This window comes from Carlito syrichta, unplaced genomic scaffold, assembly GCF_000164805.1.
Source record: "Carlito syrichta isolate Samal-C Ts95f unplaced genomic scaffold, Tarsius_syrichta-2.0.1 Scaffold302219, whole genome shotgun sequence".
In the NCBI taxonomy this organism is placed as follows: domain Eukaryota; kingdom Metazoa; phylum Chordata; class Mammalia; order Primates; family Tarsiidae; genus Carlito; species Carlito syrichta.
The window spans coordinates 31,042-46,718 of NW_007246315.1; the positions used below are offsets into that span (position 1 = coordinate 31,042).

At 32.8% G+C, this 15,677-nt stretch overlaps 1 protein-coding gene across 2 annotated transcripts in view; it reads left to right on the forward strand.

Annotated features, from left to right (window-relative positions):
• The window catches only part of EDEM3 (ER degradation enhancing alpha-mannosidase like protein 3), a 69,264-nt gene that overhangs the window by 20,631 nt on the left and 32,956 nt on the right, over positions 1-15,677 (forward strand). For both annotated transcript variants that reach the window (XM_021711382.1, XM_008056109.2), the window contains exons 5-8: positions 1,051-1,163; positions 2,924-3,077; positions 8,169-8,303; positions 11,518-11,623. In XM_021711382.1, the coding sequence (XP_021567057.1) occupies positions 1,051-1,163; positions 2,924-3,077; positions 8,169-8,303; positions 11,518-11,623 (508 nt within the window). The remainder of the gene's footprint in view (positions 1-1,050; positions 1,164-2,923; positions 3,078-8,168; positions 8,304-11,517; positions 11,624-15,677) is intronic.

Here is a 15,677-nt window from a genome sequence, read left to right on the forward strand (position 1 = left end):
AGTCAGGTTTATATTGTATTGTACTCAGGATTTACTCTAAATTTTACCTTTACTTGAATTTTATATGTTCTATTGGAATGTTTTATGCCTAAATTAGAATTTTTAGTGAAAGTATCAAATCAATTAAAAAATATTGTAAAATATTATGAAACAAAAACATTAAGCAAAGGAGAACTATTTTTAATGCACCTACATTGTAAGTAACATCTCATCATGCAGCCTTAATTTTGACTGAAGAATCAAAGCAGTCCATGTAATGACAGTTACTCCTTTTTGGAGTTAATTGCTAGAATTCATAGACGTCTTAGTTTAGTCAGGATTCTAGACCTGTATAGTAATAATACTAAGGATCTTAAGCACTTAAGCCAGACACTTTACTAAAAGCATTTCTCATTTAAGAAAATGACCCCATGAGAGTAAATATTTCCCCTTTTTGTAAATGAAGGACCAGACTCAGAAACAGAAGTAATTTGGCTGGGATCATACAGGTAGTGAGTGAAAGAAACAATTTAAATCAGGGCATGTTATTAACCACAGCGTTGCACAGCCTCTTAGTTAGTGGACAGGACAATCTTGGGGTGAAGATGTCAGGTGACTTATGGCTCAGGATTGGCTGAGCATGCCCTGAAGAAAGTTCTTTCTTCTGAGAATAAGCAATTTTTGAAATGGTATTTGGTGAACGGAGTGGTTTTTGTTTTATTTTGACTTGGAAGCCAAATCTCAGTTGAGCTTACCTCAAATGGCTCTAGGTCATCACAAACCCAGTAGTAGTTCTAATAATGATTGTTTTAAAGTCCTAATGATATTTTCAGTGTGTTTAAGAAAGACATGTATAAAGATGCTATGTAATTAGGCACTTAATTTTTCTAGTGTTAGAAATGTCTAACATTTTATAATATACTTTTAAATTTTATAATATACTTAAGGGAAATATTTTGTATATCACTTTGAGTATTAAAGTATACTAACTTACTTTTAGTAGCTCATTCTGAGGTTATTTCTCCTTGAGTTCATGGAAAATAATTTTATTTGATAATTTTTTTCTCCTAGGTATTAAATAAAACTAAAGAATTTGAAGATGCAGTGAAAAAAGTTTTAAGAGATGTTAATTTAGATAATGATGTAGTTGTATCAGTCTTTGAAACAAACATCAGAGTTCTTGGGTAAGTATATAAGACACTAAAGCTATATTTTAATAACAGAAAAGCTCAGGGTATACTGTTTATTTCTTGATGGTAATAAAGCAAGAAGTTTCTTATGTTTAAAAGATACTGATCTGTATTATGAAGCACAGAGGCTGTGGAATAACCTTGCCTTATATCATTTACAGACAGCAACAGGCTTTGGAAATAGCTGTAGACTCAAATTAAGGGTAACCCCTGTGTGGTGTTAAAAAGAAACTATAGGTTGAACATTTGTCATATTAGTTACATCACAGGTTTTTCACAAGCTTACATAGTTTGCCAGCCTTAGCCAAGCACCTCTTCAGAGAAGCCATTGAAACTGTATTTATGGGATTGCCTCTCGACTGCACAGTTGAAATACTCTTGGGACATTTAAAAATATGAAATTATAGTGTTTATGAATTCAAGTTTCAACATTATTAAGTTTTTGTAATTATTACTTTTATGTTATTGTTTCCTTTTTTCAGATAAGGTGAGTCTACTCTTCAATTTAAATGTAAGAAGTATTTACATAGCTTTTCACAGTTTATTAACCTTACATTTAAAGTCACATTGTTTTTATTTTTTAGATGTTATACTAAGAGAGTTAAAGATTTCATTAACTTAGTTACATTTTTAATTTAAAATTTGTTAAAATTAAATTTGTCAGATTTGTTAAAATAAATGTGCTGTCTAGGATCGTTAAGAAAATTTAAGGCATTTAGGAATGCCAAATAACTTACAACAGGATAGAACATCAGATCTTTAAAAAAATATATTGACCTATTATCAAAAAGATTTTTTTAAAAAGCCAGCTAAGATGCAGAGAAAGGAAAACTCTTATACTCCGTTGGTAGAAATGTAAATTAGTAGAGCCATCATGGAAAACAATATAGAAATTCCTCAAAAAACTAAAAAGAGAGCTACCACATGATCTTGTAGTCCCACTGCTGGGTATATATCCAAAAGAAGTAAATCTGTATCGAAGAGGTATCTGTACTCCCATGTTCATTGCAGCACTATTCATGATAGCCAAGATATGGAATCAGCTTAAGTGTCCATCAGTGGATGAATGGATAAAGAAAATGTTGTGTATATACACAACAGAATATTATTCAGCCATAAGAAAGAGTGGAATCCTGTCATTTGCAGCAACATGGATGAAACTGAAGGTCATCACAGAAAGACAAATTTTGCAGATTCTCACTCATGTGTAGGAACTAAAAAGTGAATCTCACAGAGGTATAGAATAGAATGGTGGTTACCAGAGGCTTAGAAGGATGAGGGAAAGGTGAAATGAAGAGAGTTGGTTAATGGGTACAAAAATACAGTTAGATGGAAAGAATAAGTTCCAGTGTTTGATAGTACAGTAGGGAATTTATATTTGGAAATAATTTATAATGTATTTCAAAATAACAAGAAGATTGAAATGCTCCCAATGTTTGAGGTGATGTATACACCATTTATCCTGATTTGATCATCACACATTGTATTCATGTATCAGAATATCACATGTGCTCTCCTCAAATATGTAAACTATTATATCAATAAAAAACATGCTTAAAAAAATATATATATAGGCTATGTAATTGTAATGGTTTGCCATAAAATGAGTAGCCAGTATTAGGTAAAGAATTAAGTTTTCCTGTAGTCTTTCCTTAGGTATGCCAAATTGTCAATAACAAAAACTCACACCTTTATGAGTGGTCACTTCTAATTATCTATAAGACATGGATAATGTTTCATCTCTGTGATAATAGGGGTCTTTTGGGTGGACACTCACTGGCAATCATGTTGAAAGAAAAAGGTGAATACATGCAGTGGTACACTGATGAACTTCTTCAAATGGCAAAGCAATTGGGTTACAAACTTTTACCAGCTTTCAACACTACAAGTGGCCTTCCTTATCCAAGAGTAAGTAATTCTGAAACATATGACAGTTTTGTATACTGCCTTTGCTGATTTACAGAATGAATTTTTGTAACAACCATTGTTCCTCACTTGTTTGAAGCTGAAAAAAATGCTTAAAAGCTATATAACAAATTTATATTGACATTTCAATTAACTTACGTTTGAGTGATGTGAAAATTAGTTTAGTTTAGACTTTAATGTGTCACTGCTTAACAGATTAGGTTATGCTACAGAAGGAAGAAACAGATGCTAGCTAGACTAGAATTGGGTACAGAATTATTTGTGCAGAAGATATAATTGAAACAGTGAGAGTAGGTAGGTGTTACTCTCCAAAGGAGAGGATATAGAGAGAACTCACAAGACAGAAGGGGGCGTGAGAAGGAAGTACAATCAGCGAAAAGGAAAGTACTAAGATTTAGGAGGAAAACCATAATGTTGTGTACAGTTTTATAAAGTGTGAAAAAGGGAACTTCAAAAGGAGAGGGCGTTCCAGGAAATTTGAGGAGAATTGGATGCAGAGTCTTGAAGGTTATAGTATGGTAGAACACAGAGGGAAGGATTTAAAGTAGGTGAAAAGTAGGTACGGACCACTCATTTTTAAATTTCTTCTATGTTGGTAGTTAAAGATTGACTGCAGAGACAGTTGAGAGAGTTTTATTGTTTTTCCTCCAATAAAAATTTCTGATTGATTGATTGAGTCAGGATTTCACTTTGTTGCCCATGCTGGACACAGTAGGACAATCACAACTCCACAGTCTTAACCTCCTGGGCTCTGGCAATCCTTCCTCCCCAGCCTCCCGAGTAGCTGGGACTACAGATGTGCCCAGCTAAGTTTTTGATTGTTTTATAGAGATGAGGTCTTGCTATCTTGCCCATGCTGGTCTCGGACTCCTGGGCTCAAGCGATCCTCCTGCCTGGGCCTCCCAAAGGGTTGGGATTACAGGTATGAGCCACCATGCCCAGCTTAAAATTTTATGTTTAAAGCAGAGGGAAAGAAGCCATTGAAGATGAAAAGAACTGTCTCTCCTGTTTTGTTTCATATTTTATTAACCCTATTACTCTCTTCTTCTTATCCAAGACAGACACCTCAGCCATTACCAAGCTCTATTATTTTTTTTCTTTCTCTTCTTACCACTGCTACGCTGGTTGAGGTCAATATAACTTTATTCCTAAACTATGGTAAATACTATTTTACTTTTTTCTCTCTGGTGTATGTTTCAGAGCACTTGCAAATTTAATATTATCAAATTATCTTTGGGAGTTTTAACTGACTCTCCCTATTGTATCGATGGTCCTCTAACTTTCAGAATTCTTTATGGTTTGCCAGTAAACTTTCTGACATTCTCATATACTTCCATATGCCAGTGAAATAATTGTTCCATTTCAGTCAAAGCAATCTATAGAGTGTTCCCCAAAACTCCTGAGGTGTTTGTTTCGTTCATGCCATGCCCTTACGCCTGCCATCTCAATTATCTGGAATAACTTCTCTACCAATATAAATCCAATCATTTCCTCCATCAGGAGTCATCTTTGAAGATACAGCATGGTTAGGGCAATGCTTTTCACAGTGGAGGTCAAGCCCATTGACTTGCTCATCAAATTAGCGAGTTATGACAAGCCCCTTTTTTTAATGGAACAGATTAGAATTAAATTTATTAGAATTAAATTTATTATTTAAATTTCTGGTTTGATATTTTAAGTAGCTCACCAGGGAGCAATTTTCTACACATCTTTTCGCACATTTTAAATTTCTTCCTTAGGATAAATTACTAAAAGAGGAAATCAGTCACAGAGTAGGGAATCCTTTTAAAACTTTGGGTACTTATTGCCCATCTGCTTTCCAGAAAGAGCCTACTTTTATACTCCCTCAATGTTGTATAAATGTCGTGTGTCATATTGCCAACACTATATATTATCACTGTTTTCTCAATTTAATGAGGAAAAATAGAATCTTATTTTAATGTGAATTTCTATGCCTATTAGTGTAAAGTTTATTTGTTGATCATTAATTTTTTTCTACCATATTAAAAGGAAAGTTATTTTAAGCAATATATTAACATTTATTTAATTCAGTTTACTTTTAGTAAATATTTTTAGTTTTTGTTATAAATGGAGGTGCTAGATTTTGAGGAATCTAGCATTTATTCACTTTTGCCATAAAGTGTAAAACAGGCAGGAAATTGAAACAGAAAATACTGTGCAGGTTAGAGTAAAACAGAGAAACTTGTATTGTTTTTTTGTGCTCTAGAGTGTCAAGAACATTTTTAAGATAATTTTTTTTAAAGAAAAGTACAGAAGAAAATAACTGCCCTCCTATCCTTCTTTATTCATCCTTAGTAAATATTGCTTTTGCCTATGAAGATATGTGTAATTGGTCTCTGTTAGACATACATACAAAATTGTTAGTATTTGCATTAATGGTTTTAACTCAGAAGAACTTATTGAATAGAAATGTTGCTGTAAGAGTCAATGGCTGTTTTTAAAACTCACCTATAAACTTTAGAGCTAGTACACACTTTGTAATACCAAATTTGCTCAAAGTTAATTAAAAGCAACTTGCCAGCTAAGGTTGAATAGATGATTATATCCATAAAATATATGGCTGATAGGAATTGTGTTAATGATTTATACATGTTTTAAGGATTTTCCAATGTGGCAAATAGATAGTGTCAATAAATTTAGTGTAGGTAATTTATACTTTTACTTGTCAATTAAAAAAGGTCCTTTTTAAAAACTGCTTTGTGATTCTCAGGAACACAGGATCAGGAAGAACCAGGTTCCAAATACTTGGTTATACTTTCATCTCTTTTGTCTTAAGACATTCAAGAAAGCAGGGCACTGAGCTCCTTGTTTCTGACTTCTGCAGTGATACATAGGTGCTATTACTAGTGCCCTCTCTATGCCCAGTCATTTGAGACTTTGGAGGACAGGAACCTGTCTACCAGCATCTAGATTAAACATCAACCAGACGATCCCGTAAGCGAAGAAAAACACAGAACCCTTCTTCTCTGTTTTATGAAGCGACAGTTTCCTCTGGAGGCAGAAATGCTTTTGATTTTGCTTTTAAAGGTTGTTTAATACCACTTATCTTGAATATACATGATTGAAATTATCTGATAGTATAGATAGTTGTATTAAGAAGTAGTACATAATTTTGTAGCAGTCATCTTGGGATATGTTCAAAATATAAACGTGAATTGTTTTTAATGTACAAAACTTTAAGGATTCAAAATATTTCCTTTTTTTTTTTTACTGAGAATGGGCTGCAAGTGTTTGTTCTTTTCTATCTTGCTTTTTCTTTCTCATGACTGCTTCCTAGACTTTGCATTCTTGGCTCTCAGCTACTCCTAATTCCATGATATTTCCTTTTCTGAATTTTAGGTGTTAGCATTTGTTGTTGATTCTATTTGTTTGGCAGTTTTTAATGAGTTTTAATTATTTTATCTATTTACATATCTATCTTATTTGCTTTGTCTGGATTTTAAGTTTCTTGAGGGCAAGGACCTATTTCTTTGTATTTTACCATAATATCCACCACATGGATAGGTAATTAATAAATACTGGTTAGTTGATTATAATAATTAATAGAACTAACCGGGAAATATTTTTCACTGTTGACTCTTACTGCAAATATTTATAATAATTGATATTATACTTTAGTTAATTAATATAATTAAATCTTTATTTTGTTATTGGGGATTATGTCATTTTGAATTCATTATTCTTACTATCAGTTTTTCATTTTAGGTCTGTTGATAGGGATAGAGGCAGCATAAGGGGCCAGGAGATACTTTTCATTCTTGTTCATGGTTTCAGAGCTGCCCTAAGACTAGTTAATCTAATAGAAGTACAAGTGATAGTGATAATTAAAAATTTGGTTGGGGATGGAGAGGTACTGCCAGGCTAATAACATGTGAAAATGCTGCAAGTGACATTGTAAAAAATAAGATAAATGACTTTACAGAAGGTTCCCAACACACAAATGAATTCTGTTCTGAGAGCACATTTGTAAATCAAATTGTTTTAAGTCCAGCAAAGTTAGCCTAGGTACCCAACTAACACAGTTAGGTATATAATATTGTATGTATTTAACAGACTGTATTGACTCCTGGTAGAAAGAAATAATACATAAAAAAACATAGATATGTATCATTAAAGTTTGTAACTTGAAGGCTTGTATGTAGGGGACTTAACTGAGGATGACATATGGTGATCAGCAAACTCCCCAGGTCTCACCTACATTTCACCTTTGTTGTTTGTTATTGAGGGGATGTTTGCTTAGAAATGCCTAGAATCTGCTGATTGAACCCTGTTAAGGTAATAGGCATACCCAACAATTTTTATTTAAGCATCTCTTCTGTATGATCTTAATAATAATTGACCTGAGAGTATATACACGTTAGTTTATCTTTGATTTTTTTTGTTGGTATATGCCTTCTTTTTTGTTTATTTGGATTGCTGAAAAATATTTTAGTTTTAATCAGTTTCTGGTCAGTTTGAGTCTATTTAATTTAAGCTTATATTCCAGTATTATTTGGTTGTCTTTGAATTACAATAGGAATATCCCTTTGAAAAAATTTTCCTTGTGTTGTTAGCCTGCCAGCAAGACAATATATTCTATATTTCAAAACTTTTGAAACCTGTAAATAAAATTTTAATCTTCTTTAAAATATATACCATGGCAATCAGTTTTTTCTCTATGAAGAACTATTTAATATATAGTACTAGTTTTTCACAAATCATAAATTAACCAAATTTAAAGCTGGTCTGCCTCCCTATTCTTGTACTTACTAGTTCAAATTGGAGAACAAAGTTGTTATAGAAGATATTTTCTCTATGGAATTGTTATGATGATATTGAATTTTAATATCATTGAGGAAGGAACTAGATAAAAACTTATTTACTCCACAAATATTGTATACGTAGAATATATTTCCTTAGATGTTCATTGGAAAGTCACAAAGATCATGAGATTGAATTTCAATGCTTAGTTATTTTTAAAATTATTTTCATAATTTTATTAAAAAGTCTTGATTAAAAAGTAGCGTGTTATCTCTTGATAACTGCTCATGGCAATCTTCTAATTGTATTTAGATTAATTTAAAGTTTGGCATCAGAAAACCGGAAGCTCGGACAGGAACTGAGACAGATACTTGTACAGCTTGTGCAGGTACCTTGATCCTTGAGTTTGCTGCATTAAGTCGATTCACAGGAGCAACGATATTTGAGGTTTGCTTTTTATGGTCTTTGATTTCTTGGGTACTGGGCATAGCTGACTTGATTTCTGTTTTCCAGTGATTATTAGGACTATCAGTTAGAGAATTACTGTTATTTTAGTGAACTTTCTGTCTAAATTTTATTATCTAGTTTTTAATTGTTAAAAACAGAGACATCATTATGAGGTAGTTACATTAAATCCAACTTTATATTTTGTTTACAAACCATAAAGTAAATTTTTAAGTTGATTCATAGATTTTAAAGCCATAGTACTTGAATGAATTTGACGACTTCTGTGTGTGTGTGTGTGTGTGTGTGTGTGTGTGTGTGTGTGTGTAACATTTATTCTCTTGCAATTTATTTTATTTTAATTTTTAAATATTTATTTTAAAGATGTGGAGTACAATTTAGGTTTAGATATAATGGCTTCTTGATATCATACATTTCTGGTGTAAAATATGATGTCCCTGTGTTACATTTATTAGACTTTCCAGATGGTTTATTGCACTGATCTTCTAAAACACAGTGAAACTTTTCACTTATGACTTGATTGAGAGTCTAATCTGTAAATTTGTTTACTCCAAGTGAAATATTATTCGTTATACAAAAGACTTAATATCCCTATATAGTTTGTTATATGCTAGCTGTGTCTTACATTTTTAAAAAAATCTAATTATTTTAGCATATTATTGGAGTGCGGTAGTAGCACAAAGCACTTTCTTTTTCTTTTTCTTTTTCTTTTTTTGGAGTTGGAGTCTCACTCTGTTGCCCATACTGGAGTGCAGTGCCCGCTCCCGGCCACCACAGCCTCGACCTCCTGGGCTCCGGCGATCTTTCCGCCTCAGCCTTCCAAGTAGCTGGAATTACAGGCATGTGCTACCACGCCCAACTGATTTTTTGATTTATTGTAGAGATGAGGCCTTGCTGCCCAGGCAGGTGTCAAACGCATGGGCTCAGGCAATCCACTCACCTCAGCCTCCCAAAGGCGTGGGGGTTACAGGCTGAGCCACCGAGCCCGGCAGCACTTTCTTTTTCAAGCATATGATTTAGATGATTTTTTTTTTCTTTGAGTTAGGGTCTCACTCTGTCACTTAGGCTGCAGTGCAGTGCCATGATCATGATGATCACAACTCACTGCACCCTCAACTCTCCTGGGCTCTGGTGATCCTTTTGCATCAACCACCCCCAAGTACCTGGGATTACAGATGCACACCACCTCACCTGGCTAACTTAGATGAATTATTAGAAATTCAACAAATAACACATATAGAGAGCATGCAGAAATAGGGAATATATATCAGCATTACAAACATTGGATCTGAATGGAAAGAAAACAAGTTAAATGGTTTTCGTGTGTGTGTGTGTGCCTTTGTGAGTGTTGATGTCTGTATGTTCAAATGTCTTGACAGATCTATCATGTTTGATTAGTCTTTTAAACTTAAATTTTTAATGCATTTCTTATTGACTAAGATCGATTAAAAAGTGTTGCATTTTTTACTTTCTATTTTAATACAAACTACAAACTGAGATATTGATGCAGTTACAGGTGAGGAAAATAGGGCTCAAAGAGGATATGAGACCTGCACAGCTAATATGTGAATTAGTGGAATTGGAATTAGGATTCATGCATACTCTTTCCAACTGACTGTTTTGTGTTTATGAGTGAATCTGTTGAGAATTATGTTTTTTATTTGTTTGTCTTAAACTTCTTGAACATACAGTGTTGTATTGTCAGGGAAGCAATCTGCAGTTGGCAGAACATTGATCTAACAAAGCTACTTCCGATTTTTGTAAATAAAGTTTTATTGGAACACAGCCATGCTGAATTGTATTTCTCCGTGGTTGCTTTTGTGCTATAGTGACAGAGATGAGTAATTGTGACAGTGACTATATGACCCATAATGCCTAAAATATTTACTATCTGTTTCTTGTCATAAAAAGTTTGTTCACCCTTAGTCTGATATTAAAGGGATCTGAATTCTCACATTATATGTCTTAACTTTGTTTAAATCTTTAATTTCACTGGACCTGTTTTCTTAGCTATAAAATAACAGTTAAAAAATACAATCTTTACAAAGTTTTCCATTTCTGAAATTCTATTAATTTATTAAAGTTGTAACCTGCTTAGTTTAAAAGAAATCAGCATAAATAAGTTGAGTTAAGAATTAAAACGACTTTACACTTTATTCTTAAATCTGCAAAGTTTTTTTCTTTTATAGAATTACTTCTGCCATGCTAAATGGGTTCATGCTCTTATATTAATTTAGAAACTCACCTGTATGTGTTCTTTGCGTTTACATTTTGTGACATCTTTTCATCCAAAACCAAGAATTTGATCAGGACTCATTTTATTTAGTGTCCAGTGGATAAAAATAAATGAAAAAAAAGTTATTATAAGGTTATAAATTTGGTATTACCAAATTAATATTCACTAGCATAGTTGATTTACTAACTTTTCACTATAAGCTTGCATACCATTTAAAAAGTAGAATCTGAAATGATTCTTTCAAAGATAGCACACCACCTTTGAATTCTCTTCCAGTTTTCTTTTCTTTTCTTTTTTTTTTTTTTGAGTTGGAGTCTCATTCTGTTGCCCAGGCTGGAGTGCAGTGGCACACTCACGGCCACCCTGGGCTCCCGTGATCCTTTCACCTCAGCCTTCCAAGTAGCTGGAACTACAGGCGCATGCTACCATGCCTGGCTAATTTTTTATTTTTTATTGTAGAGACAAGGTCTCACCAAGTTGCCTGGGCTGGTCTCAAATCCGTGGGCTTAGGCAGTCCACTCGCCTCGGCCACAAAGAGCTGGGATAACAGGCTGAGCCACCGAGCCCGGCCTCTTCCAGTTTTCTAAAGAGGAGTATGAGTATCTAAAGAGATTTTCACTTTGCATTTAAGTGTTGGAAATTATTTTAACAAGTACATGTAATTATGCAAGCAATATAATTTAATAATACATATGTGTGAATGAATGTGAACCTGTAGAAGAATTGAATGGTCTCAAAGTGAGATTTCCACTAAATAGCAATAAATAGTTGTTCCTAACTATACTGATTGGCTGAAAAAGAACTAAAATTTGACTTTTAAGGAGATTTATATTATCAGTGATTATCTCAGGAATTTTGCTTAATTCTTAAAATATCCTAAGGGTTTTTGATTTTTTTTTTGTTTATTTGCTAAAGATGTGCCATTCTTCAAATAGTCGTTTCTTTTTTTTTTAATTGTAGGAATATGCAAGAAAAGCTCTTGATTTTCTCTGGGAAAAAAGGCAGCGAAGTAGTAATTTAGTGGGTGTGACTATCAATATTCATACTGGAGATTGGGTAAGAAAAGGTAAGTAAGTTACTTTTAAAATCAAGCCTTCACATCCTAAGAATGATTGGGAAATGAAGGATTTTCATTTGTTAAAATAATCTTTGGGATACTATAAAGCATAGTTTCTGACAGGGTTACTGGAATTTTAATTAATTTAGTCAGTTTTTTTTTTGGTGGTAGATCGTGCACACTTATTTAAATGATGTGGTATTCTGATTTTTAGTGGATATAGCATTATAGGTGTAGGTGATAGATGAAACACTAGAATTAATTTCTTTGAAAACTGGAGGATCATAGTACCTCAGCCATCTCACATCAAGGTGTAGTTTAGTGGGAATCTGTATTTGATTATGTTATCACTAATTCTTATGTTTTTCCCCCCATCTACATATAGCATATAGTAGCTAAGAGCATAAACTGGAGTCATGTTGTTGGAATTCAAGCTATGTGATCTTGGACAAGTTATTTAACCCCTGTGTGCCTCAGTGTTTATCCATATCTATAAAATAGAGTTATTAATAGAACTTTTTCATAGAATTCTTTATGAAGATTAAATGAGTTAACTAACATAAAGCACTTTGAACAGTGCCGGACATAGACTACTACGCTATGAAATAAGTGCTTGCTAGTGTGAAGTTAGTTTCTTTGGTCAGTAATTTTGCTTCAGAGAATCTAGCCTGAAGAAATAACATAAAATAGAAAACTATTTGTTCCCAAAGATGATCCTCACTTGATTATTTATAATAGTGGAAAACTAGGAAATAGTCTAAGTGATCAAAAATAAAAAAACTGCTAATAAAATTATTTTACCTCAGTGTTGGAATATTAAGTTGTTAAAATGACTTGGAAGCCTGGGAAGGAGCATATAATAATAATATGTGAACAAATTGGGTATAGAATTGTACAAAGATATTATATTGGCTTTGTAAAGTACCCCTATAAAACAAGCATGAGAGTATGAAAATATACTAGAATATTCATGAGTATCTTTTTTATACATTTCTCTATTTTCTAGAGAAATGTCTATCTTATTTGTATGTAAAGGAAGATGCCTAAATTTAAATAAATATTATAAAATTATTAATTTGAACCTATTAAAATAAAATTATTACCTATATTTAGTACTGTATAAAATTTTCCCAGTTTTTATCTAAATGGTTTCTGAAACAAATCTGAATCCTGGCTTCAGAATTCTGTAATTTTTTTCTTTTTTTAAAAACCCACTTCAGACCTCAAGTTAAGTTAATTAATCATAATTAATTTTGAATTTTTGCAATATGACATGACACATTATTAATCCAAGCACGGCCCACTTTATTTAACCATTCATTTTAATTTAGCCTATGTATTACAACAGCAGCTTACTGGACAACATATAACTTCTGTTTGTAATCCTTGGAGTTCCACGCCTCTGCCTTTCCTAGCTGAAGTAAACCATCATTCTTATGCTGGTCATTTCCTTACTTTCCTTTTAATATGTATTCCTAAAAAAGCCTACTTTTGTTTTAAACTTTATAAAAGGATATCATGTCATATGTACCCTTCTGAGACTTTTAAAATTTAATACTATATGATAAATTCTCACCTGAGGTCATTGATAAATTTTTTGGAAACTGTAACTTTAAGTGAAATGATGCACAGCAGGTCCTCAAATAACATTATTTCAGTATAACGTTGATGAGAAAAAAATTAGTTTGATTATGCGTTGTTTCACTTAAAGTCACAGCTTGAGAACCTATCAGGGATGTTAAATGAGAACTAACTGTATTGCTAAGCATCATATATATTGTGTGAAGTTGTAATTCTTTTTTACTGCTGTGTGATAATAATATAGCTACAACAGCTTTATCTTATTAAATGAATAAACCATGCTTAATGGACATTTAAACTGTTTTCAGTACCTTGCTATTGTGAACCATAGTGCCATGAATAGGTTTGTCCTACTGTCGTATGTATATTAAGTGTTTCTCTTGTCTGTATGTTTTTTTAGATGATAGGGTAAGTTAACATTCACCTTCAGGAGATAATGTCAAATTATTTTCCAAAGTTGTTTCACCACTATGTACTTTGACTAGCAATGTATGAGTGTTCCTTTGGACTGACATCTTCTTAAACATTTTGTATCGTCAGACTTAAAGTTTTTGCTAATCAAGTATATATACAAATGATTTCCCATTGTGGTTTGATTTACATATCCTTGATCATTAATGATGTTGAAGACTTCTTCATATTCATTGACCATATGTGTTTCCTTTTTTAAAAATTGAGTGTTCTTTCTTTTGTCCATTTTCTATTGGGCTACTTGTGCTTTTTGGGTTTTTGGTTTTTTTTTTGAGTTGGGAGTCACTCTGTTGCCCAGACTGGAGTGCAGTGGCCACTCCTGGCCACAGCAGCCTCGACCTGCTGGGCTCCAGCGATCCTTACACCTCAGCCTTCCAAGTAGCTGGAACTACAGGCACGCGCTACCACGCCCGGCTAGTTTTTGATTTATTGTGGAGATGAGGTCTCGCCAAGTTGCCCAGGTGGGTCTCAAACCTGCAGGCTCAGGCAATCCACTCACCTCAGCCTCCCAAAGCGCGGGATTACAGGCTGAGCCACCGGACCCGGCTAACTTGTGCTATTTTTAAATAAAAATAATTTGTAAATATTCTTTATATATTCTTGATACTAATTCTTTGCCAGTTATGTATATTGCATATATCTTCTTCCAGTTTATGACTTGTCTTTTTGCTTTAAGTTCTCTTTAATTTTTAATACAAATTTATCAGTCTTTTATGATTGATACTTTTTTGTCTTTTGTGTAATAATCTCTTCTCAATCAGAGGCCTAAAAGGTATTCATGTTGATATTGAGTTTCAAAGTTTTGTTACTACTGTTGAAGTTTTTAAACCCTCTGCAGTTGTTTTGTGTTTGTAATGTGAGGTAAAACTGGTTCTCACAGATTTCTCCTTTTCTGAGTTTTTAGCAGTGTTTTTCACTTTATAGATATGTGGGGGACATTTAAAATTTTTATATTTTAAATTCAGTGATCTGTATGATACATACGTGATACTTATGTTCTGTGTGATACCTATCCTTTGAAGTTTACTGAAGTGTTCTTTTTGACCTAGAACATGGTCAATTTTTGTAAATGTTCCATATGTGCTTATAAAAAAAGTTATTTTCTAATTGTTGGATATCGAATTTTATATGTCAGTTTGCTCCATTATTGATGATGTTGTATAGCTTTGCTGATGTTCTATTTGTTTGACCTATCAAAAATTGAAAAGTAGATGAAATTTCCAACAAGGATCATGGACTTATTAATATTGTTAATATCTCTGTAGTTCTATTTTTGCTTTATATATTCTATTGGTGCATTGGGCTATTGTATTGGTGCATTCATTGCTGTTGCTCCTTAAGTTAGTTGAACCTTTTGTCCTTATGTAGTGACCCTCTCCATCTCTAGTAGTAGTCTTTGTCTTAAAATATATTTTATCTGATAATAATATAGCCACAACAGCTTTATCTTGCTTAGTATTTGCCTGATGTATCTTTTACTAGCCTTTTACTTTTATTCTTTACTGGTGCTCATGCTATAAGTTTATGTCTTATAAAATTTATAGATTTTTAAAATCCAGTTTTTCAGTCTTTATCTTGTAATTGCTGAGTATAATTCATTTACATCTATTGAAATTTTTAATATATTTGAACTTATTTATACTATCTTAACTGTTACTTCAGTTTGTCTCTCCTTTTCTCTGTTTCTTTTTAGTTCTTTTGTTTTTAATTGATACCTGCATCTCTCTTCTAACTACATGACCTCCAATATGCCCTCTCATTCCGTTGTGTCCGCCTGCTCTAACCTTCATCCCAGTTACATTGATATTGGGTTGGTGTGATTATGAATAGGTTTTTTTCCTTTTTCCTTTGGTTTTAGTGTTTTCTCTCTTTCTTACCCCTTACCCACCCCACCCATGTATTTAAAGATAACAGTTTTATCAAGGTATTTAGTCACTTGTTCTTTATTTATTGCTTACAACAGTTTCTGGGTTTATCTCCTTTCTTGTTTATTTATTTCATCTAGACTATT